The sequence below is a fragment of the Ruditapes philippinarum genome, unplaced genomic scaffold (assembly GCF_026571515.1).
Source record: "Ruditapes philippinarum isolate M1 unplaced genomic scaffold, ASM2657151v2 ctg927_1_1_1_1, whole genome shotgun sequence".
Lineage (NCBI taxonomy): Eukaryota > Metazoa > Mollusca > Bivalvia > Venerida > Veneridae > Ruditapes > Ruditapes philippinarum.
In genome coordinates this window covers 197,759-222,116 of record NW_026865196.1, presented here as the reverse complement: position 1 = coordinate 222,116, position 24,358 = coordinate 197,759, and the positions used below count along the sequence as shown (strand labels likewise).

General features: G+C 32.7%; 1 protein-coding gene across 2 annotated transcripts; it reads left to right on the top strand.

The window, feature by feature from the left end:
- Positions 1 to 6,937: 6,937 nt before the first annotated feature.
- LOC132728157 (synaptotagmin-4-like) lies at positions 6,938 to 22,946 on the top strand. 2 transcript variants are annotated; one of them, XM_060713789.1, is made up of 5 exons: positions 6,938 to 7,089; positions 12,998 to 13,060; positions 17,209 to 18,005; positions 18,834 to 18,975; positions 20,172 to 22,946. In XM_060713789.1, the coding sequence occupies exons 1-5, from the start codon at positions 7,044 to 7,046 to the stop codon at positions 20,498 to 20,500; spliced, it is 1,377 nt and encodes a 458-aa protein (XP_060569772.1). In that variant the 5' UTR covers positions 6,938 to 7,043; the 3' UTR covers positions 20,501 to 22,946. The 2 variants fall into 2 exon arrangements, with proteins under 2 accessions (XP_060569772.1, XP_060569771.1); XM_060713788.1 differs by lacking the exon at positions 6,938 to 7,089 and adding an exon at positions 9,087 to 9,411.
- The last annotated feature ends 1,412 nt before the right edge of the window (positions 22,947 to 24,358 follow it).

Here is a 24,358-nt window from a genome sequence, read left to right as displayed (position 1 = left end):
TTGTTATATTTACCTTTATGTCAGATGAATGCGTACGTATATTTTTTAAAATTTTCCATTAAAAACCGATTCTGTCTGACGTCATCATCATCATTATTATTATTATCATTATTATCACCATTATTATTATTATTATTATCATCATCATCATCATTATCATCATCACCATCATCATCATTTTCATCATCATCATCATCATCATTATTATTGTTATAAAACTTTTATTATTATTATTATTATTATTATTATTATTATTATTATTATAAAATTATTATTATTATTATTACAGTCATCGTCGTCGTCATCGTTTTTCTTGTAATATATCTAAAGTAAATCATAAGAACTTATTGAAAATAATTGTATTCAACGGAATCTATCAAGTTTATTGTGATCATAATTATATTTGATTAACAAATTAGCTATTGGTTCAACGTATCAAGAAACATAACATCTTTGGCCATGAATTTTCTGCGATTCTTTACAGGAACTATTTGTAACATAAATTTCAGATAAACGCACACATTACAAGCGTTTGATGTGCAGCATTATTGACTAATGACAAAGATTTATTGCTTTTAGTTTAGTTCTTGTTTCCTGCTGTCAAATTGACTCATTTTCCCCCAAGATAAATCACACTTGTTATATTCTCCATTTACAATGTGAGGCCTTTTATTGAAGTCTGTCCACCCACGACAGTTTGCTTATTTTAACTGCCATAATGGGAAAACATATCAAAACACCAATTGTTAATTATGTGTACGTGTCAATTACCAGGGCAATTCTCGATAAGAAAAATATCGCCAAGTTTATGTCAGGTAATATGATCTTTGTTTTTGTCACTTTCTAATAATTGGTTTTTGTCACTTTCCATCAGCTCAGTCAGATAATGAACTATATTAGTCTTCTTATAGCGGTGCTAGGCTGCGTGGACGGTAGCTTACATTCACCACTCGCGTCCATGAAAAGGCTCACTTACAATTTTGTCATTTCGGGCATTCTGTTTGACCATTTTTAAAGGAGAAATGCAACAAAATGGGAGATCACTCTTAAATACTGAAGAATCACTGTAGGGTTCAGTCCCTTTCACAATTTTACTTCAAGAAACACACTGACATTAACAAAAGTTATTATAAGAACTCTAGGACATCTTTAGAGTTATCACAAGAACTCCAGGACATTTGAAAAATCGGGTATAAATTTGTTAGCCGGGCTTTTTGTTTGCAATTATGCATGATCATTAGGTAATTATGTATGGCAAGGATGAAGACCAGAAATTAACAGGTCAATCCGTGCAATGGCAAATAATTTTGAAATTTTACTCAAAACTACCAGATTTTAAACAAGAGGCGATGAAATTAGTTTTTGACACATAATACAAGATGTAAGGCAAGCTTAATTATTAAAATTTAATGTAGCACCTAAAACTCACTTTTTAAAGATTAAAATTGATTTAAAAAAGTGTTTTGAAAAAAAGTGTTTTGTAGTATATACAAGTCGGTAAGTGATGCCACGTCGGAAGAGGGACTACCTGGTGGGCTTTCGTTTGTCTTTCGGTAACAGTTCATGCCTGAAACATCCGCCAAATTTCGGCAAGGATAAGGAAATGTTTGCTAAACGCGCCTTGAATTTGCGAGTGGGTGGTGGAGTATTAGTTTTTCATTTGGATGATCATTTTCATCAGAGAAACTTATAATTCATCTAACAAAAACAACTTTAAACACATTTTATCTAAAAAATGAAAAATAAAATGGAAAGTCAATCATTTTAGGGTCAAGGTCGTTATAACAATAAGTTAAAATGACGTTTCCGTACAAATGTATGTTGTTTATCAAGTCTGTATTCTTCAGCTTAAAGATCTATATAACAACGTTGTAATTGTCAAATCTAAAGCTATCCACTGAGAACTCTGTAGAGAAACAGCTGCAACCTGTTGTTAATATATTTAACACATAAAATGACGTCACATTGCATTGAAAACGTAAAATGACGTCACATTGCATTAAAAGTGAGACGTCAGCTGAATTGAACAAAAACCAACATAATTCATTTTTCAAGGGGCAAAGGATTTTCATCCCCGAAATTTTAAAAGGCTTTAATATTTATATATCTGTGGTAACCCCAACTCATCCTGTCCTCACTTTACCCTACGTGTCATAGCAACTGATTTAAATATAATGCCAAGTTGATACTTAAAAGATATAAAAAAAAAAGATATAAAAGAAAAAGCAACAATACAAGTATTCATTTCATTCTATTACGTAAAAGTGGTTTTATTTTACATCAAATAAAACGTCTATGGAAACCGTTTTTATAAATAATATTTATTTCTAATATCAATTTACGACAGTTTGAAAGGCTGTTGACTTCTTCTATATTTAAATTTTCAAGAAAGTATAATCAAAAAGAGAGAAAAATATTGTTATGAAAGCACGAATATCGTCTGAGTCTCATTTTAAACTGGTATCTTACAAATGCGACACAATCTGACTCCCCTCCTATACAACAGAAAATGTCCTGTTTGTCACCTTATAATACCTATATAAGATGCACGAAATATGTTTCAATAACATGTCACATTTTCTAAAATTGTTTAGGTGATTTCTTATTGTTAAGGTGTTCCACTCTTAAAAATTTCGAGATAGTCCGTGTTGTATGAAGACCAAAGCAGTGTCACTTCCTGTGTCGTATAAACAACAAAGCGTTAATTTGACCAGCTTCCACTATAACCATTGAAAGTCCAAAAGAACAAAACCCAAAGAAACGTTAAAATATGACCAGAAGCTGAAATAACTTGAGAAAGACATGTCTGATTACGACACAACGTGTGTCTAACAAAGACCAAAGAAGCATTCATTTGACCAGGCTCTATAACAACCGTCTGATTACGTCACTTTCTGTGTTGTCGAAAGGAAAAAAACATTCATATAATCAAGTGATGTAATGTTACTAACCATTGAAAGTCCTGTTTGATTATGTCACAACCTGCGTCTTATAAAGATATAAAAAACAACATTCATTTGATCAGGTTCTGCAAAACCTGTGAAAGTCCTGTTTGATGACGTCACATCCTGCGTTGTCCAACTATAGAAAAGTGATCATGTGACCAGGGGGCTGCAAAAACTCGAAAATATCTTAATGAGAATTGAAATAGCAACGAAGTCATATAAATTATAATTAGTGAAACACCTTAACATACCGGTATAAGGTACTTGAACGATTTGCGGTTACACGATCTTCGTTATAGCATGCATATATCAAGTCATTTGAATTCATAAATAGTTTTTCGAAGATCATTTCATCATTATAAAAAGAATTTAGCAGACGAAAAAGAATCCAAAATTAAAGTTATTGTTTTCTAAAGCAAAAACAGAAAGATCTTGTCCACCTTCTCACTTTGCTAGCGTCAGTTGTCATTAATGATAAAACTAGTACAAAGGATATGTTCTTTCGTGTGGTTTTTCAAGAATCAGATTTTACTGCTGATTGTCGTAAAAAAAAACAGTAAAATTACAAATTGTCGTTAAATATTTAATTTACAATCCATCGCTATGACAACACAGGTCTTTCATTATTTCAGCGTAGGAATACTTTTTTACATTTTGCGATTTTAAAATGTATAATGGTTGTTTTAACTTTAATTGTTTGCTGTCGTGCTGTTGCTAGTGCAAAAAGGTTAACAAAACAACTTTGTTTGTTGTCACGTCCTGGCAAGCTTATCGTACACTGCAAGCCGGTTTCTTTTGTCTTGGCGTTCTCGCTAGCAAACCGTTGACACCAATCTAATATCGCTTCGCTGTTGTTGTCACTTGTAACAAGATGGCTACAGTCCGATATCACTTCTGGTGGTGTTGTCGCTGGCATAAAGTTGGCAACAGTCTAATGACACTTCTGGTGGTGTTGTGACTTGCATAAAAATGGCAACCGTCCAATATCACTTTTGGTGGTGTTGTGACTTGCATAAAGTTGGCAACAGACCACTATCGCTTCGATTGCAACAAGATGATAATAGTCCAATATCATTTCTGATGTCGTTGCCGCTTGCAATTCAATATCTAACAAGTAAGATTCGCTCGCGGTCGCGTTGTCGTTTACAAGCTTTTTGTGCTTAAAAGGGCGTTGAAGCTAGCAAAATTATGCGAATTGCTTATTTACAAATTCTCATTACACGTCTTTGACCTAAAGACTCTAAGTCATTTTCTTACAATAGCCTCACTATTTTGTTCGAATTATTTTTCGTTGAACTTTACCCATAGACTACGGTCGGTCGTTAGTACTCATTAAAGTTAGAATAAATCAATATAATAGATAAAATTACAATTATCTGACGTAATCACAATGAAAAGAATAGCTTATTTATCATAATACTATTTTTATTATGTTCATTTATCTTTTGTTAACATTTCATGTCCTCATATTCCAGATTCTAGTTTTTATAAATGAAATTAAGTGTTTGTAGATCTAGTCAAAAGAGGGAAAAAATAACACCTTAAATACAGCAATCTTCATATAAATTTTCTATTATTGTCAAGTTTCTTGATAAGAAATCTGATCCTGCCCACGCATGGTAGTTTGTGATTTATACGTCTTCCTGTTGGAATATGTTATTTTTTCTCCCTTTTTCTCTATTGCAAGAATAAATCAAAGTACTGACAGTACTGTTAATCACTGCGAAACGGAAACAAACAAAAAAAGGACGGTTAAATGGGATTGTAAGACTACATTTTTTTCAGAATAGAGTACAGAAAAGTGTTTTGTAGGATAAATAATTATGTTATATAACATAGTTAAAGTTTAAAGTCCGCAGTTTCGGACTGCTTACGTACGAAACGCTTTCGGTATTTTACGGACAAACTTCGGAAACTCTCGCCGGCAAAATTTGATAAATGACATCTGCTTAGAACATAACCAACACTATTCGGAAAAAAGGTTCAAAATGGTGTCCCTAGTGCCAATAAAATGTTGAGAATTTAAGATATTCGTGAGTGAAGAAACAAGTTACACAAAATCAGCGGCGCTCTAACTATTACATGTATATTATACATGGAGACGCAATTGTTTGATGATTCTGGAGAGAGAAAAAAACATTTGTAAATGACGTGTATCACTTTCTTCTTTCTGCTTAATTCGCGCTGTCGCCACCTTGGTCACTTGTGAAAGTATGAACAATATTTTTCGCCCACCTCTTACGTCTTCCACAGGTTTTCACGGTTACTTAAAGTTCATGTTGTTATAAAATGATATTTTCATTGTAAATGATATGAATCAATATAGGAAACAAATAACAATGAAGTGTAAAAGTTGCAAGGACGTCAAAAAGTACTCAAGTTAGTACTGTATGGCGGACAACGAGATAGACAGACGGGCAACGATATTTCACGCCTCGAAAACTGCTGATGTAAACTATTTAGTATAGATTTGATTTATTTTTTCAAATTTCCGTTTACTAAACAACTATATGACATAATACATCATATTACCTGGGGCGTCCGTGCCCGATTGGTTAAAGTCGTTGACTTCAAACCACTTGCCCTTCACTGCTGTGGGTTCGAATCCCGACAGGAACTTTGGATTCTGTCAGGTGAGGAAGCTATCCAGCTAGATTACGAAACGTCGGTACCCGTTCGTGACTGAAATAATGCACGGAAGGGCACCTGAGGTCTTTCTCCACAAGTAAAGTTTGAACGTCGCCATATGACCTGTACTGTGTCACCGAAACAAAACAAAGTAATAATAAAATAAAAAATATGCGATATTTCTGTTGACTTCGTAACTTTGTTATTATTGTACCATTGTGCTTAATAAAAGAATTTAACTTGAAAATGTATACAAAAATATGTAATTACTTACGTTTTTTAATAAAATTGTTGTTAATAAGAAACATTTCATATTGAATTTATTACAAGAAAATTGTCGTTTGCTCCAAACATAATTATAATAACAACGGCAAAATTACAATGGCCCAGGGATAAACCAATTAATCATTAACCTGCTGGGGGCGACATATTTTACTCATGCGACCAGTGCGACCGGCACATCCGAGCTATATTGGTAGTTATATTTGTATACCTTTGTCGGACAGGCTCTCAAAACGCCCTGCGTTCTAAAAGTTGTTTATGCATGTACAGTATAGATTTTTCTGAAAATACTTGTCAATGTTGAAATTTCGAGAACAACAAAAACATCAAAATTGTCCACTTATATCACGAGCAAATATCATCGGAATTAATGTGTAGATAAACTGATATAAAAGAGACAGGCCAAAAACTGAAAGATATACACCCTGTACAGAGCGGACCTCTGTAGAACAATCACCTGTTTAAAACAACATTTTTTTCCAAAAAAAATAAGGGTTTTCTGTTAATTTAACCTCTGTTAAGCAACACCTCTCATCAGCAACCAGAATCTTTGTCTCCCTACAAAGGATGTTGCTGTACAGAGGTGATACATTGTATTCCTAACCAGAACATAGATAATGAAGTTTTCTCCTTATTTTCACCCTCTTATATACATGTGTATACATGGACATGTAAAATAGGTTATTGGTCTTACACTATGAACAGCTGATATATTAAAATCTCACATTCATGACCAAATATAAGACAAGCCTGCGTTCTGATATATGATAAAATAAGAATTTGACCTCATTATTTCCATGTCGAACATAAATTGAAAAACGAAATATTGTCGCACGGGAGCGCTTCATTGTCGTCAGGGGACACATATCAATTAAAATAGACCGTTATATCTGGGGTCACAAGGCGTTAAGCATGATGTTAGATTAAAAAAGAAAACGTAACCGCTTTAACTCAATTTCAGTACTTTTTCCTGTACAATAAATCTGTCTTCCTAGAAATCCCTGAGCAAATATCAGACAATAAAGAGAAAGAATAATTTAACCTCTGGGGTTAAACGGGGAAAAAACTGGTAACCTCCTGATCACAAAACTTTAAAAGTATGTCGAGTGACCTGACGTGTTTTTCTAAAATATTAAAGGTTTTATTGTTGGAAATATACAGTCATAAGTTAGGGATGCGCACGGAACCATGGTACATGTAGTTCCTGATTTTAAAGATGCAACAGCAAATGGTGGTAACGATTTTATTTTTAACAGTTTTCTTTTTATATTTTGACAAAATCATAACTCTGTGGCGGTTTACCGTAAATATCACGACAGTTAGCCATATTTGATTTCGCCAGAGCACAGTTTAGCCACCACATCGTTCCAGGTCAGGCTGTCAAGCAGTTTGCCAGTACTGTAGTATATACAGTGCGAATGACTGTAGAAAGGGTTTTGTGATCAATCACAACCTTCACCGTTCTGGAATCGAACCGGGTCGCCCAATTTTGTCCATCGCGCTACCAATTGAGCTAACCGGATGGTGTCGATCATATTTCTGTCTTCTTACTGTACAATGTAAATAACCATGATGGCAGGGTTGGAGCACACGGAATAGAGCTCTTGTATCGGTGGTGAAATGCTTTAAAGTCCGCAATCGTCCTTGCGCTTTCAATTTCACCATTCCTACAGTAGGCTATCCGAGCAATCAAGACAGACTGGGAGGCGAAATTATCTCACCCTATAAGTGATTTACTTACAACAGCTATACACTTGGGTTAAATCCTTTAACGTCGATGTTGAGTGGTGGTTATCGAGAGGGTTCAAAACCCAGTCTGTGCCTTAGTAATTATCAGGTTAACCATTTACAACATTGGCATTTAGCCAGACTTTACCAGTTCGGTATGGCTGTGAGTCATATTAAACATGTCATATTTCATAATTACATATGTATGCCAAACTGCTTTTTAGCAACCCTATTTTTTGTAAGTGGGTGGTGGTGGGGGGGGGGGGTCGGTGTGAGTGGGGATCGGGGTATTACTGCCCGCTGATATAATAAATAAACGGCTTGTTGTCACTAATTTCTTTATCAAATATGACCAAATAAAGCGGAGTCTAAGGGAAATGTCGTTTATATCATAAAAGCATGGTAATGATTTTTTAAAAGATGAACAGTTTTGGTCCGGAAAAAGAGAATACTTTATTTTTCTCTCCTAATGTTTTTTTCTTACCGTACAAATAATATTTATCGACGGTAAATAAGCATATTTCTTGCGATTGAAGCTGTCTGAAAACAAGAACAATTATCTGACATTAATCGAATATAAAAGAGTCGTCTGCAGAAACTATTAACAGCTTGTAAAGACATGTATACATAAGGGAGAAGCTGTTTCTGATTAATCAGAAGTTACTATTTATAGATACTATGTCACAATTACATTTATCTTGAAAGGCACTTATCCTTGAGAAAAGTAAATTTTCTTCCTTACTAATAATCAAATGACCTTGACATGTACGGGTAATGATATTTGAGAGTAAAAATGAAAAAAAAATGCTCCAATTAATCGTGCGTTTAAATCTAATGTGCATGCGTGTGTCCGTGCGTGCGTGCACTAACAGGGAGCTGGTTGGCTAACTTACATAATACTGATTGTAATGCCGATGTAAAGAACAATGGAACACCGAGCCCGATACCCAGCCACCCACCCACTTGCGTCCCTGATGGATAGCGAAATCCTCCTCTATTTGATCCTGTGTATTGTAGGATGGCCCTAAAATTTCCTCCGCTTATTTGGCGCCAAACTAAACTAGCAGACGTTAAGTGGACAATCCATTTATTACACCTATTATCCTCCCGCGCAAACCCCCGAGAAAAGGAGCCAGGGTGTTACAATTAATCGGTGCATAAAAGCCAATTCTATCACGACATACACACGTATGTCGTGATAGAATTGGCTTTTATGCACCGATTAATAAAACAAAAATAAAAAATCTAAAAAATTCTACATCGAACAATATAAATCAATACGTTAATTTTTTTGTAAATATAATTGATATTATTACAACTAAAGGAATAGCGAAGTTTTTTTTTCTCAATAACGTTATGAAAATCCGTTACTTTACTGGACAATTCGCGTTGAAACCAGAGCTTCACGCCAGGAATTCTGGGAAACTCTTCCCACCTATATATATTTAGAATCAACTCCGAATGGTATGACAATTGTATAGGAATCGTTACTGTTTGTTTCAACTTACCTTAAAAGCAAACACAATACTTAGAAAAAAATCAGATAATCCCAAATGTGAATACGCATAAAGGGAGACATTATTTATTTATTTATCTATTTATTTATATATCTACAAATAAGATCTTATTAACACTATGGGCCTACGAGCCAGAACAAATTTATACTCGGTGATATAAAGCTAACTGATTTCATTTAACTAACAGAACGATTGTTACAATAGAAAAAGGGACATTGGAACATTTATGATGAGGATATTCTCGGATATTAAAATTGTTCCAAAAATGAAAGTATTAAGTGATACAGAAAAATTGGACATAATCAAACAAGGTAGGTTTTTAATCATAAAATATGAAATAATATTATGCTAGTAGTTCTAAAAGTAAAGCTTTGTTTATATTATGACTGTCATAAGTTAATTAAGTCAGTATATATTTTGACCAAATATCATTTAAAGACGGAAAGTATGCATGTGGTTTATGTTGTAGATATTTGACTTTATTTAAAATTTGTTTATAAATGAAAAAATGATGGGTTTAATGTATACAGAACTATGGTCGTTATTTAGCATTTTACTTTAAAAGCTACACGCCTCCAAATTTCTTTCAATTTGTATATAATATGTAAGAATTGTGTTAAAGTGAATTGGTCTATAATGGAAGGTCTGTCTTACAATAAATTATTGATAGTACTTAGTATCAGCCATAACAACAAAGAATGGGAAATATGATCATTGAGGGACCAATCCACTTTAATGAGAAAAAGTATATTAATTAAATGATTTGACTTTGTCATATGCACCAGTTTTACACGGAAATTGTCTACAGCTTGTCAAAATTTTCAAAATATGATGAAACTCGCCTTAATCTGTTACAAACGTTGTAGAAATTTGGTGCTAAAAATGGTACATTCTGTCATACTTTGCAAAAAAAAAATCAAAATTTCACCTTCATTGTGATAATATTTACACATGTTCAGACATGAATATTTCTTTACTATTTATTATTTACTATTTTTAACAGCAAGTTTGCTCATACATTTTATTTTGTTTTCGTTTTTTGAACATTTATTTTACTTTATCTGCTTTAACCTAAATATATATTACTTTATGAGTGTATAGAAAAGCTCATTTTATAAATTCATAGAAAAAAGCGTACAAATGTAGATAATGGACTCATTTTATAAGTGCATAGAAAAAAAAGGTTAGACATTCCCGTTCAGGTGTTTTACAAATGTGTTTTACTGGTTTAAGTTAAAGCAAAATAAATGTGTATTACAAATTATCTGCACTTATTTATAATTATCTTGAAATAATTTAATTGTGTGTATCAAAACAGCATTGAAAACAGTCTATAGAATAAGAAGCGTTATTTTCTTTAAGCATTGCTTGCACTGTGTACGTATATCGTATATAGTAATCATCTCATGTAGACTTTCCATATTAAACGAGTCTTTGAAAATGTTAAACTGCAATTATGTTGCTTTAAGCTCGTAGACTCGAGTTCTTCTTGAATATCTGAGTCGAATTCAGTTTAGGTCATTTGTCCTTCAACTATTTTCTAAGGAGATTATGACAATTATTTGTTAAAAGAAATTAGCAAGCTTTGGACTTTTTTGTGACGGTCACACTTAGGAATGCAGGCAGATTCAATCTAAAATAGAAAACAATTAACTAGGCAAGAAATGAAAAACAATTCATAATTGGCTATTGCCTTTAATTTTAATTAGTCCTTATAGTCTTCTGACTTTAACATATTTCCCCCATACGATCAGCGCAGACAAAGGTCATGGTCGCTATTCGTTCCGTACATATTTTAAACTTTCCCCTAAAATGATGAATGGTTGTGTCTAGATTGAAAGATGGACAAGTCCATTTAAGATATCTTACGTGGTAAGGGTTAAATTATACAAGGCCTCTCTGCTTAGTAAAATTTAAATTTGTTCCATCGGTGCGACTTAATGTTAATTGTGCCAAGCCAAATACTTACTAAACAGATACATGTGTTGTGCACGAGTGCACGGGATGGTAAGAAAAACACTTATAGTAACCGTTACACATCTTATCGCAATTCAAAATCCAAAGTATTTCAATGTAGCGTCTAAAACTCATTATTAATTTTTACAACTTGAATGCAAGTGGATAAAAATGCACGCCTTTGTGAACAGTGTAAACCCCGTCAAATCTCAACTGACCAGCCTTTATACAAATGTCTGCTCAATTTTGGAATTCGTATTTAAATCCCTCTAAATTCGTAATGGATTTTCCCATAATGAATTTCGAATAGTCAATTTTCAATGTTTAAGGGATTTCAATATAAGTAAAAAAAATAGCTACCAAAGTTCAGTGGCTGGACGGCTGTGCCAGCTGGTCTGGGTGTATACTGGTGGCAAAGGCTGATCATTCCCAGTCTTAGAAGGCTGGTGATAAATGGACGGTTCAAATTATCACGAATCCGTGACACGACTCAAATGACTCCAGCGTGACTAAAATTAAAACGAAACCATGGATCACTTTATACGAAACCGTGGATTTACTGCTTAGAAAACGTGTGACATCAATATAAGTTTCAAAAGAATATAAAATCTAGGCGAGTCACGATTTAACTGGTGCATATAGGTTGACTTAATAAAACGTATGCTTGGAGCTTCTTTTGGTGTTTTGAGGAAGGAAAAGACTATAAATAGATAGAATAAACAAAAATCAAATGCAATTTATTTTCACAAATATCGCCTTAAAGGAAATCCATTAAAGTCTAAACGCTTAAAACCATGGAATTTTAAAATCTTAGAAAGGTTTACGTGAATAATAACAAAATATGTTAAAGAAATAGCAACAGAAGTAAACATTTTAAAATAGATCTATTTTACGACGGCCACTTTTACATTGTTACATAGATATCATTTTTACATTAAAATTTTATTTACATAGGGTGTAAATGTACATTATGACAAAAAGGCTTATATATTCTTATAATAACGATACTTGTTGCATAGAGAAAAACTTTTTTTTTCTGAACTATAAGTATTGCGATTCATTTTCTTATGTTCAGTTAAAGTACCGTTTGGTTATATATTTTTTTCGAAGAACTCGTTCTCCTTTAAGAAGTTACAGACGAACTTTTTTAGAAATTTTAAACGTAACATCTGGGTTAGACATGTATTGCTTTAACACCAGTTGGGACTCATTTCCTTATTGTCTCTTTATATAAACAGTTCTTTATATCAACCTTTGCCCTAACCCTAAATCGGAAATTATTATGATTCCTCCAGTCTGACCAGGCTCTATACTTTTGGGAAACTTAGGAAATCCATGAGGTTCTTGTTTAATTTTGCGGTAGGATTTGTTTTTTTACAAGGAAGGCATTTTTATCGCCAATTCTGTATTTTCGAATCAAATTGTCATATTTCATTTGGACTAAATAAAAAATACGTAAAAATTACAGGTTTTCGTAAAGTGCTCCGCAAAATCCGCATATCCTGCATATTCATTAAAACACAATTCTATCACATGCTGTATAAAATGTCAAGACATAAAAATAAATGAGATTTACATCGCCTGTAAAGACCAAAGCAGCATATGGCATACATTCTGAAGGTTGTTTGATTTGAATATTGTATTTTGCGATCTGCAGCACATTTTTCCAAAAACCGCAGACACCTTTCCACCACGACCTTGGCATTCTTTTATTTCTTCTGCGCAGTTCTCGCTAAAACTGACATACACTGCGCATACACGCATGCGCATCAGAGGACATTGCTCGAAGACAAAGTTTTCCCTTGAGTTACATAACTTTCTTACTAAATTAAATTTAATGTCAACGTTGATGAACTAGCAAGCAAATGTATTAGCAAGAAATTTATCGATTAAAAATTATTTCATAATTTTTTAATTTTTGTTTTTGTCTTTTTTTTTCAGAGCATAAAATCTTGGTCAGTACACCCAGGAATGTAGTCACAGCCTCTCATGAGAACAATACAGGTAATAACAATGTTCAATTATCATCAATTATCGTATAATTCTGTATACATGTACCTATGAGTTTAGATTAATGTGAAGATATCTAGACGTTTTTGACGTCTATATACATGCCGGGCTATCTTAGGCTTACTGTGGTTCATAAAATACATGTCTGGTTTAGTCATTGATGATATTGTATTAATTTTGTTATTATTTGCAGATGATATGGTAATTTTAGGAAAGTCAAAGGAGGAATTGCAGAAAAATTTAAACCTATTGTATGATTATTGTAGTAAATGGGGATTAGAAGTTAATATTGAAAAAACTAAAATTATGGTATTTAGAAAAAGAGGGGGTTTATTGTTAAATGAACATTGGACATATAATGGGAAAGAATTAGAGGTAGTGAACGATTTTAACTATTTAGGAACTGTATTTCATTATACTGGAAATTTTACGCTAAATCAGGAATATCTCACTGGAAAGGCTCTTAAGGCATTGAATTTATTAATGATTAATTGTAAAAAGATTAAGTTAAGGCCTAAAGTTTTATGTCAATTATTCGATGCATTTGTTGGTTCGATATTAAACTACGCAGCAGAAATTTGGGGTTATACAAAGTCAAAAGTTATTGAACGAATCCATCTGAAATTTTGCAAACATTTATTAAAGGTTAGAAATAGTACTTGTTCCGTTGGTGTGTACGGTGAATTGGGCAGATACCCATTGTATATTAAGCGTTATGTAGCCATGATAAAATATTGGTTAAGATTAATAAATAGTGACAATATTATATTAAATCGTGTTTATGTAATGTCATTGGAACATTGTAACAAAGGTTTTAAAAACTGGGTGACCAATGTTAAAGCTCTATTATGTGACTTCGGATTTACATATGTTTGGGACAATCCATGCGCTATTGATAAAAATTTTGTATATATATTTAAGGAGAGAGTGATAGATTGTTTTTTACAAGGATGGAATGTAAATAAGGAAAGTAGCGAAGTGTTAGATTTGTATAAAAACTTTAAAAATATTTTTGGATACGAAGCATATTTAGATATTTTACCTAGTTCATTAAGATGTTACATCACTAGATTAAGAATTTCAGCGCATGCTCTAAGAATTCAAACTGGAAGGTTTGCCAGAAATAGAATACCTAGAAACGAAAGATATTGTCAATGTTGCCATTCACTAGATTTAGAAGATGAATACCACTTTGTTATTATATGCCCTATCTATACAGATTTACGTAAAAAATTTATAGCAAAATATTATTATATCAAACCAAGTGTTTTTAAGTTTTTAGAATTGTTACAAACAGAAAATAAGACTGCTCTTTATAAATTAGGGTTATACTGTAAAAACGCAATGTCTATAAGAAATTCGATTATAAATATTACCAATTAGTGTAAAATTGTCTTGAAATATAGAACGTGCTCTATTTATTATATGCCGGTTAGTGTTTATATGGTTGCTTTGGTCAACCAGACTGTGTTAGTTTGTATATATGTATGTTTATAGTTTGATGTTGTAAATAAGATGTTATTTATTATAAGCTTAATAGTGTTTATATGGATGTTTCTGGTCAACCGTACAGTTCTAATTTAATAGATGATGAGTTATATTTAGTTATGCAAATATATTATAAGTAAGCCAAACATTGTTGAAAAGATAGCAAACTTTATATGGATGTTTCTGGTCAACCGTACAGTTCTAATTAAATAGATTATTAGTTATATGTCTTATGACTGTGCACAGTTAAGAAATGTATTAAGTAGATTATTTTGTCTTATGACCCAAGTTAGTCGTAAGGCTTTTTCTTAAATTACAACTTTGCAATCGAAATATTTTTTGGAATAGCCAATTGTTAACCTTCCCTTTCTTTTCGTTTAAGGTTAACTGTAGTTTTGGAGTACTATTCCCCTTCAAAATAGTATATAGTGTGATACTATAGTTGGTTATTCACTTGTATCGGATGTTGATTACGTATATATAGATAACTTTATTGCAAGTGGCACAATAATGTATGTGAAATTCACGCTATCTTTGTCAACATGTTCGTAACACAATATTAAACTATGTAATATATGTTAAACTGATTATGTCATATCCTATACTGAAGGAAACAAAATAGATTAAATTGTTCACCTTCAAGAAATTTGCAGACTATCCATTGATTTTGTGATTGTATATATGTATGTATGAATGAATGTATTAATGTAATTGACTATGTACTTTGTATACGTCAAAATAAACTTTCTGTTCTGTTCTGTTCTGTTCTAAAAGGAAAAATCACCCAATCGGACATTCTCGGCCCTTTTGGTAGAACAACGGATAAGAATTATGAATAATAGTCGACGTGTTCCGATTGAAAAATCAAACCAACTTCTCAATTGAAAGAACAATGTTGTATGCGCGGAACCATCATCAAATCTATTTGAAACATTGTTACAGAAACTTCTATTGTTTTTGTATCAACTGCATGTGAATATGTATATTCTTAATTATAGATAATTCAGTAAAAAATATTCATTAAAATGTTCCTTTGAGAGAATAAGCCAATAAGGTAATGTCCACATAAAATTTCATTAAGAAATTATTCCGTGAAGATATCTTTGACTATAAAAATACTCGTTAGGAAATTATGTCATATTCATTCATAGGAAATCATGTTTATTAAACAAAAAAATAAATAAATCTGCCTTTTGTAACAAAACGACAAATCAAAGAAGCCTAAATTACAGCATTTGCCATGTTATGATGCGTCAAAATTAAAAAGTAACAATTGTATAATTTTGTTCACATAGTTCATAACTTAACAGAGACGAAAAAAAGCTGATTTGTTTTTAATAGCTTTTTTTGTGCTTAGCCACAAACTTACAGCTCTGTGTAAATCCTAAACCTTTTTCATCGATATCATTTTGCTCAAACCTTTGACAAGCAAAATAACAACGTGGGAAGGTTTCATTTTTCTACCTTGTTCGTGTTTCTGGTTAAAGGAAGACAAAAAGCAAATTAACAAAGCCAGTTTAAACCGGGAAGGGCATGCGGTTATTTTATTGAAAATAAAGCTGAAAGATCTGTCATATCAAATATGTTACATTATCCGCAATGAATACATAGTGAACGATTCTAGATATTCTTAATTGACGCGTTCTCCCCGTGTTACTATATACAAGTTATGTTGAGAAATTAATTATATCAAACAAGTCAACAGTTTTCTGAATATGAAGGAAATATTAGGCTATCCTAACACATTTATCAGTAACCTGGAAACAACATGTTGAAATTAACAGTAAACCATGACAGATAGTATTTCAAGTGAACAGATTCACATTAACAATTTTCTATTTTTAAGTCTTGCTGATATTTTACACTAATAATGTTTCATCAACACCTTATACATTCAAAACGAAACCGCTTCAACATTTATATACCTTGTTTTTATACCTTTTGGAAAAGGCGGGGTTTTCTCTGCAAGCGTTTGAAACATTGTAAAAGGCCCTTAGATTTATTGCCCAATTTCACTATCAGAGCTCGGGTGAAGTTAAAATAATTGACTTACACATTGAGCGCTAGTTTCAATGCCAATTTTCTAATTACTTGCTGCCGTTTACATCATTGTAAGAAGTATTTAGTTTCGAATTCCATTTACACACTTTATTTTATCTTTACGTCTGCTTTGGCCAAATCAGACGACAATTTCCCATCAGCCTGAAGCGAAAATAAATCTGCCCGCCTACACCTAATCAATGTCTCCTAATATAACGTAGCAGACGACAATGCAAAGACACTGTATAAGCTCTTGCAGTGATTCTCAACAAACAACAAAATCTAAAAACAGCCGCCGGCTTTCCATAAGATAAATATGTGTCACAAAGATTTGGAAAAAAAACTTAATTAAACAGTCCATCATTTCAACTTACAAAAATCCATAGCATGCAAACTTTTGGCTTTAAAATGTCCATGACGTGACAAAAGTGCATCACGATCTGTGCTTGATACTTGTCATTAAGATCGAAAACAGATCAAATTTTTGTTCTGTAAAAGTCAGGTAATGGAAATGATTCGGTACTTATTCCTAAATTTTTATAAGCAAACATGTACATTTAAAAATATGTTTGCCATTTAGTTTCAATATCAAAATTGTACGCTTTCTTTTCCAGTTACATTGGTGCTTTGTCTATCAGGAGCGACGGTGCTGATAGCTTCACTCTTGCTTGTTGCCTTTCTTATATTAATGAAACGTAGAAGATGCCGGAAAAACCTAAAGGCACTCAAATACGACAACATGTTTACCACATTGTCTCGACCGGTCTACTCTGTCGTCGGAACTCGGCGTCAACTAAGTGCACCGAATTCCCGGACGAGTTACAGTTCATTCGATGAAACTAAGGAGATTAAAGTGACCGATTTAGAGCTTTCACAATACCGAGAAAGTAAGTCGCGTCAAAATAAAGACCATCTTAAGAAATACCCAAGCTTAGACGGCCAGAGCAACAAGCCGGCATCAAAAGGAATGAAAAGGTCGAAATCCATGGTTGCTAGGCTATCAATGGAAGAAGTTGAGAATGTAACCATATCTTTTTCACTCAAATACTCACAGAAGTTACGGCAGTTGCGCCTTAAATTGTTACGCATGAACGATTTGCCTCTCAAATGCTACGGGTATGACATTTACGTCATCGTGTATCTGTTTCCGAGAAGTACAGACGGGGTCCACAGTCGTAGTGTCGTCGGAGGGAAGGAACTAATTCTTAACGAAACATTTTTGTTTGACGACATCATCTTAGCGGAAGTTGATAAGTCGACGCTCAGATTGGTTCTTATGTACAAAAAGAAGACGAGATCGGGGAAAGATGGTTTCCTTGGTGAAACCTACATGGAATGCAGTGACGTCGACTGGAGCAGCGAGGCACCTTTACAGTTCGACTGTGAATTAGAGAAAAATAAAATCAGAAATGTAAGAACTATTGAAATTTGTATGTTTACTTTTTTTAAATCATCCATTTAAGAAAGCTTAGTAACGTTTTAGTAAACGTCCGCTTTATCTTGATTAAAACATCATTATAACAATTACAACAAACACTAGCTTATTCTTCAAATCTACGCGATTTTTCGAACAATGTCACTAGTCACTATTTTTTTTTTTTGGTCAAATACTATCAACGTTTTAACAATAATTGTGGACAAATATAAAAAAGGACATTTATTAAGTTATCAATGAATATAGAATAGTATTAATTTGCGAAGGCAGCTGTCTTTAAACAGGCAAAAGTACAGTAATACGATCCCAAAAGTACAGTTATAAGAATTTCCAAGAAATGAATTGAATGCCATATGTTTCTTGTAACCTTGGAATACCATTTCAGCCACTGTAATTAGTTTTCATCAAGTTCGTATGTTATTACGGTTCAAACTGACACTATTATGTTTTGTCGGTGCTTTTATTTCATCGAGAAATATCGCAAATGCATTACAGAATTAACTTGGCATGTGCAGTGATTAGATTTGTTCCCTAGTTTCTGATCGTTATATATGTGGGAGGAGAAAAATCACCTATTATATACGTTAAAGTACACATCTATTTTTGAGGAGAAACATTTTCCAAGCAATTGTAAAGAGACGAAAGCAAAATGGCGTTTTAACATATTAGTTTTAATGCAGTTTGGGCGATATAAAGGCCAATCTTTCACTTTTCGTGTCTGTTAAACATGATTAAACTTTTATATCATAGAGGTTTTGGTTAATTTTTAATACATGCCTTATATTTTATTATATTTTATTTTAGGGTACACGGGAGAAATATTTATTAGAGGACCTGGGTTCGTTATTTGTTTGCCTAGAATACCAATCCGTGGCTAACCGGATGAAGGTGATGATCCGGAAAGCCAGTGACCTACCAAAGTCAGACAAACTCATCGGTAGACCAGGTAAATATGAACATTTTTTCTGCACATTTTTCATCTTTTTAACTTGTTTAAAGGAAGTTTATTGCGTTATTGCCGAAAAAGGCAATATTAGTATACAGTAAGGTAATAATTAGGGACTTTAACCCATTTCACAAAACTCGGTTAGTACGAACACGTGATACTGTGTGAAGAAAATTGGGTGAATCAAGTAAAAATGACGTTGATATTACCTTGATGAAAAATGTAATATAAGTAGCGTCTGGCTAACCTACATCAGTATTGGCACTTATACAACACCGTGTGGTAAAACATCCAAAGTTATTTGATATCAAATCAGAATTTTAACAGATTAGATTAAGTCATGAAATGATGTTTATGGGGAAAACAACAACAACAAAAAATCGAAAGAGACAAACAAAAACGAGAAGCTTATTTGACCCTGCCTCGAGTTCGCATTTTTGAAAAATGTTGTGAAGACTCCATAAGTCCTCAAAACATCAATAATGTAGTTAAGTGTCAGAGACAAATGAGCCGCGTCACGACAAAACTAACATAGTGCGTTTGCGACCAGCATGGATCCAGACCAGCCTGCGCATCCGCGCAGTCTGATCAGGATCCATGCTGTTCGCTATCAGTTTCTCTACTTGTTATACGGTTTGTAAGCGAACAGCATGGATCCTGATCAGACTACGCGGATGCGCAGGCTGGTCTGGATCCATGCTGGTCGCAAACCCATTATGTTGGTTTTGTCGTGACGCGGCTCAAATACCACTTGGCCACTTTCCACCTTGTACACAAGTTAAACACGTATTATATGCCATTTACATTTTCTAACAATGACTTAACTATAAATCCAATTTGCTAAAAATAAGTGGAGACAGTGGCCTTTGTGGTTCAGAGTTCTGCTTATCAACCAAAGGCATATGAGTTTGATACCAATAATCGGGCACTGAATATTTTGTTGTTGTTGTTTTTTTTCTTCTCTGAAATATGGTTGAAATATTTTTACAAATACTTTTATTTATGAAAATCGAATTGATTTATTTTTCTGAATAACCTGTAAAGATTATATGGCATAAATGTTATTCTCTGCAGAAGACTACCTAGAAAATTTATTTATATCTATCAATGATTTACCGTAACTTAAATATATTTTAACTATCATTAATCATAGAAAGTGAAAAACAAGATGAACATTATATTTATTTTAATTTCAGTTCACTATGTGACAATAGCTTTGATGAAGAATAACGAAGTAATCAAAACGCAAGAAACCAAATCACAAAGCGGATATTGTCCAATATGGAATCAGCCATTTTTGTTTGATTTGAGCGGAAGTGATGTAAATGAATACAGCCTTGACTTTGTGATTATGCGCGGGAAGTTGCATACAAAAGACACCGTTGTTGGTCACGTGACTATAGGTCCTAATGGATGTAGAAGCGGTAAATTGCATTGGAAAGAGACAATTTCTCCGAGACCGGCTGATACGGCAAAGTGGCATTCAATTGCACCAGTGTTAGGTTCAAAACCGGCAACATCATAAGATATGTCCACGAAACTGCTCATAGTTGTTACGTCTTTGAAGGGCAAAACAAAACGTTGCAAGAAACGAAAGATATTGTGTTCAAGTTTTGGTATTTATGAAAAGACACGGTCTGCTGATTTCTCGGGTCGATAAATTATTTATATATGTATGTTATTTATGGACACTTGTGTTTGAGTTTTTATCCGGTTGTCTTCAACTGGTTGTCAGAACATTGCTTCATTTAAAGCGACGCTGAGTTACAGATGTAATATAGATATGTTCAGTATTTTACAAATGCCTGCTATATGAAATGTTGTCGGAAACTGATCTGTTAAAAATTAGTAGTCAAAATGTTACTGTAAAGATATGTTGGTAGTGTATTAACAAGATTTTTACCCTTCGGAAATGCACGGTACAATCACCATTAAATGTTGACATAGCTTAAGCAAATTTTAATTTTCAATTCATTTTTTCTTCAAATTTATTTACATTTAAAAGAAAATGAAAAAAAAACAACACATTTTTAGAATTGATGAAAATAACATAGGATCTTATTTTAATCAAAACCTCATAATGCAATGCTTTTAGAATAGAACGATTCTTAAACGATTTTTATTTAATGTCAAAATTTTTTTTTGAGAACTGAATCAACTGGACTTAAGTCATCAAAGGTACAACCATGTTTTTTATATTTTTTTTAAGTTGAGCATATATCAAAGTTATAGAGATAATGTTCGGTCTGACATGGATACAATAAAATTGATACCTCATTGCAAATCTTAACCATGTTATTTTTTTTCATTTTATGATTTCGACTGCTATGCGTTCGCAAAGAAGGTCTTTCAATTATTCTTTATGTTTACTTTTTTCTTCGTTCTGTGATTTGTGTATTTTTATTCAACGCGTGATTTGTACATGAAACATAATGTGCTGTTTAACAGGCCTATACATCAAGTGATCTGTTTTAATAGTCACATGTCAACAGCCTATCACATGATTTGTGTATGTGGTTCAAAATCATTTTTTCATAGTTTATACACCACCGTGATTTGTTTTTTTATTCTCATATACTGTTAACTGCCTTTATATAACTTGATTAATGTACATTATTTAAAGGAATGTATTTGTTAAGAGCAAACAGTTTGTTAATCATGCTCCATTGTATAAAAGTTGTACAGTGGTTTAAAGCCATGTGATCAAGTGAAAGTTCAACAACACCCTTGTTTAAACCTTCCTACTTTATGTGCATGCAAAGAGTAAACGGCAATGGATTAATATTATAATAATCTAAGAATTCTTGATTGATTAAAAAAAACATATATTTTTGCTAGCACATTTTTATACAAATACAAAATGGACATATCAAAAAAAATACCGGTTTTTCGTGCGAGATTTCTCTTACAACATGCAAGCCTTTTCTTTACAATTTAATTTTGTTTTAACCATACCATTATCTCAGTAACAACCACTTTTTAATGTTGACCATTTTCTAAGAACAATCTATGTTTCTATATGCTGTAATCTTCGCAAGCTCAAAGTTAACTGTTAAAAGTTATAGACGGATTTTTAAGGTCGTCGTTAACTTGCTAACAGTAGCCCTTAACTGTTGTTCGTTCGAATCCCTATATGGAATTTGGTTATTTTCATAAGATGGTTATTTTCATTACAAAGAAACTTAAGGAATACCGCTATATTTAATTCAGGTGTCCTTTCATCTTTCGAATAATTTACATTGTGGCATCTGAACTCTTCCTCCATTTAATAGTAAAGCTGGAAAGTGTCTGTGTGACTTAAAAACCCGATCAAGATTCCTTGAAACAGATCCTACCTTAATACCAAAGTAACTTTTTCTATATGCAAGTTTGTTAAGAAATATTTTTTATCTGCTAACCTATTGTTGATTTAATTTTGGTGCTATCTGTCGGATAAATATATCTTTCATATACAGTTAAAACAGTAAAAAAACACAGACAATTGTTTCACATTCCCGATAGTACTAAATAAAAATAATTGTACACACAAACATCTCAATATATTTAACATTACCACACCATAAATCTTTAATGTACTTTTCCATCTTTCATTTCGGACAGTCATTCGTCATTTTTGGGAACATTTCAAAACATTTACGGACTTAATTGCTAACGGTGTAGGCACAGGTGTTCCGCCAAATCTTGGACTGCAGTGGTCGCATTGGTGAAATCAGTCACCACCAGTAGACTCAGTTTATTTCGTATTACTTTGAAATTCCGGCAAACATTGCGCGCAAGTTATGTTCAAAGTAATCAACAGCTTTCGGCTTAAATCAAAATAGAACGGAATGGCGATAGATATGCTCTGCAATCCCAGTGCATGTAAAATTGTAACTAGATAGAGATGTTTATTTTTGTAGCTTTTGATAAACTGGTAATACTTGTTACATATGTCTCGTTTTATAAAGTTTGTTGCAATAAAATTTGTTGAAAAGTTGAAGCAAATGTTATGTTTTTCTTTTTTTCTAAACACTATCGTTTGTCGATTTATTATTTTATTATTATTATTTCCTCCATACAATGACGTTATCTTGTATACATCTACAAACAAAATCACGGCGTTCGACAAATAGTCCCAACGTACCTTGTATCACATAAACATATTATTTTTCCAGTCTATTTTCATGACAGTGTACGACCTTTTAAAAATACAATTTCATTTTGAAGTGGTCTGCAACATTGAAAAATCGGCTCGGTAGGAGTCCGAGAGGAGGTAGCCTGGCACGATACTACCCAGCCAGCAATCCACCATAGGTCCTACATCAACCTTATATCTACTGTGTAAAATTCCGTTTCTTGCAGAATAATATCTATTGCGTGAAACTAATTTTTGAATCCAATAACAAAAGAGTTTAAAATTACATTAAAGTTACATTTAAGTTAAATCAATTAATTGTAAAATGTAAATGTACGTAATAAGTACGTAATTGAATATAGTAAAATAACTTTAAATCCAATGGCAAAAGATGACACAATTCGTAAAAGTAGAAACATCATAACTTGAAACCAATGACACAAAATCTAAGACGATTACCTACGCTACTGTCACTTTAAAATCAATTTTTAAAAATTATCTTCTTGTTACATTAAACCTCGCATATTATATTCGTGTACATTAAAAAGGCCATCGTAACTGGTTCTTAAAGAGTGTAAAGCTCTATTGAAACCAAGGTGCGAGCAGGGCTAAAATAAAGGAGGAAAATCATTTAAGCCTCTGTGACCTTAACCTTGGAGACTTCCAATCCTATTAAATACGTTGTTGTAGAAAGAAAGTTATACATTATATTAACATTTAATTAAATGGCAAAAGATGCTTAAATACGTAATATCAACTAAAGATACAATGCCAAATGAGATTTATTACCTTATAGTAACTTTTAATCCAAAAACAAAAGTTATTTTAATCCTATGGCAAAATGTGATTTAACGCAATAGCAAAGGATGATTTTAACTAAAGATACGATGTTAAATGGGACTTATTACGTTATAGTAACTTTTAATACAATGACAAAAAGCATTTTGATCCTATGGCAAAATGTGATTTAATCAAAGGCAAAAATGTCATTTAATCCAATAAAACCAACTAAAGATACAATGCCAAATGGGATTTATTATATTATAGTAATTTTTAATCCAATGACAAAAGGTATTATAATCCTATGGCAATTTGTGATTTAATCCAATGGCAACATGTGATTTAATCCAATAATATAAACTAAAGATACAATGCCAAATTGAATTTATTACGTTATATATAGTAACTTTTAATTCAATTACAATAAGGTATTTTAATCAAATGGCAGAATGGCATTTAATCCAATGGCAAAAGATGCTTAAATACGTA

Excerpts from the sequence above, each read along its gene's own strand:
- LOC132728157 (XM_060713788.1), top strand. The coding sequence starts at position 9,327 with ATGATGAGGATATTCTCGGATATTAAAATTGTTCCAAAAATGAAAGTA. Across the intron at positions 13,061-17,208 it reads CTCTCATGAGAACAATACAG|TTACATTGGTGCTTTGTCTA; the intron begins GTAATAACAATG and ends TTTCTTTTCCAG. Across the intron at positions 18,976-20,171 it reads CAAACTCATCGGTAGACCAG|TTCACTATGTGACAATAGCT; the intron begins GTAAATATGAAC and ends TTTTAATTTCAG.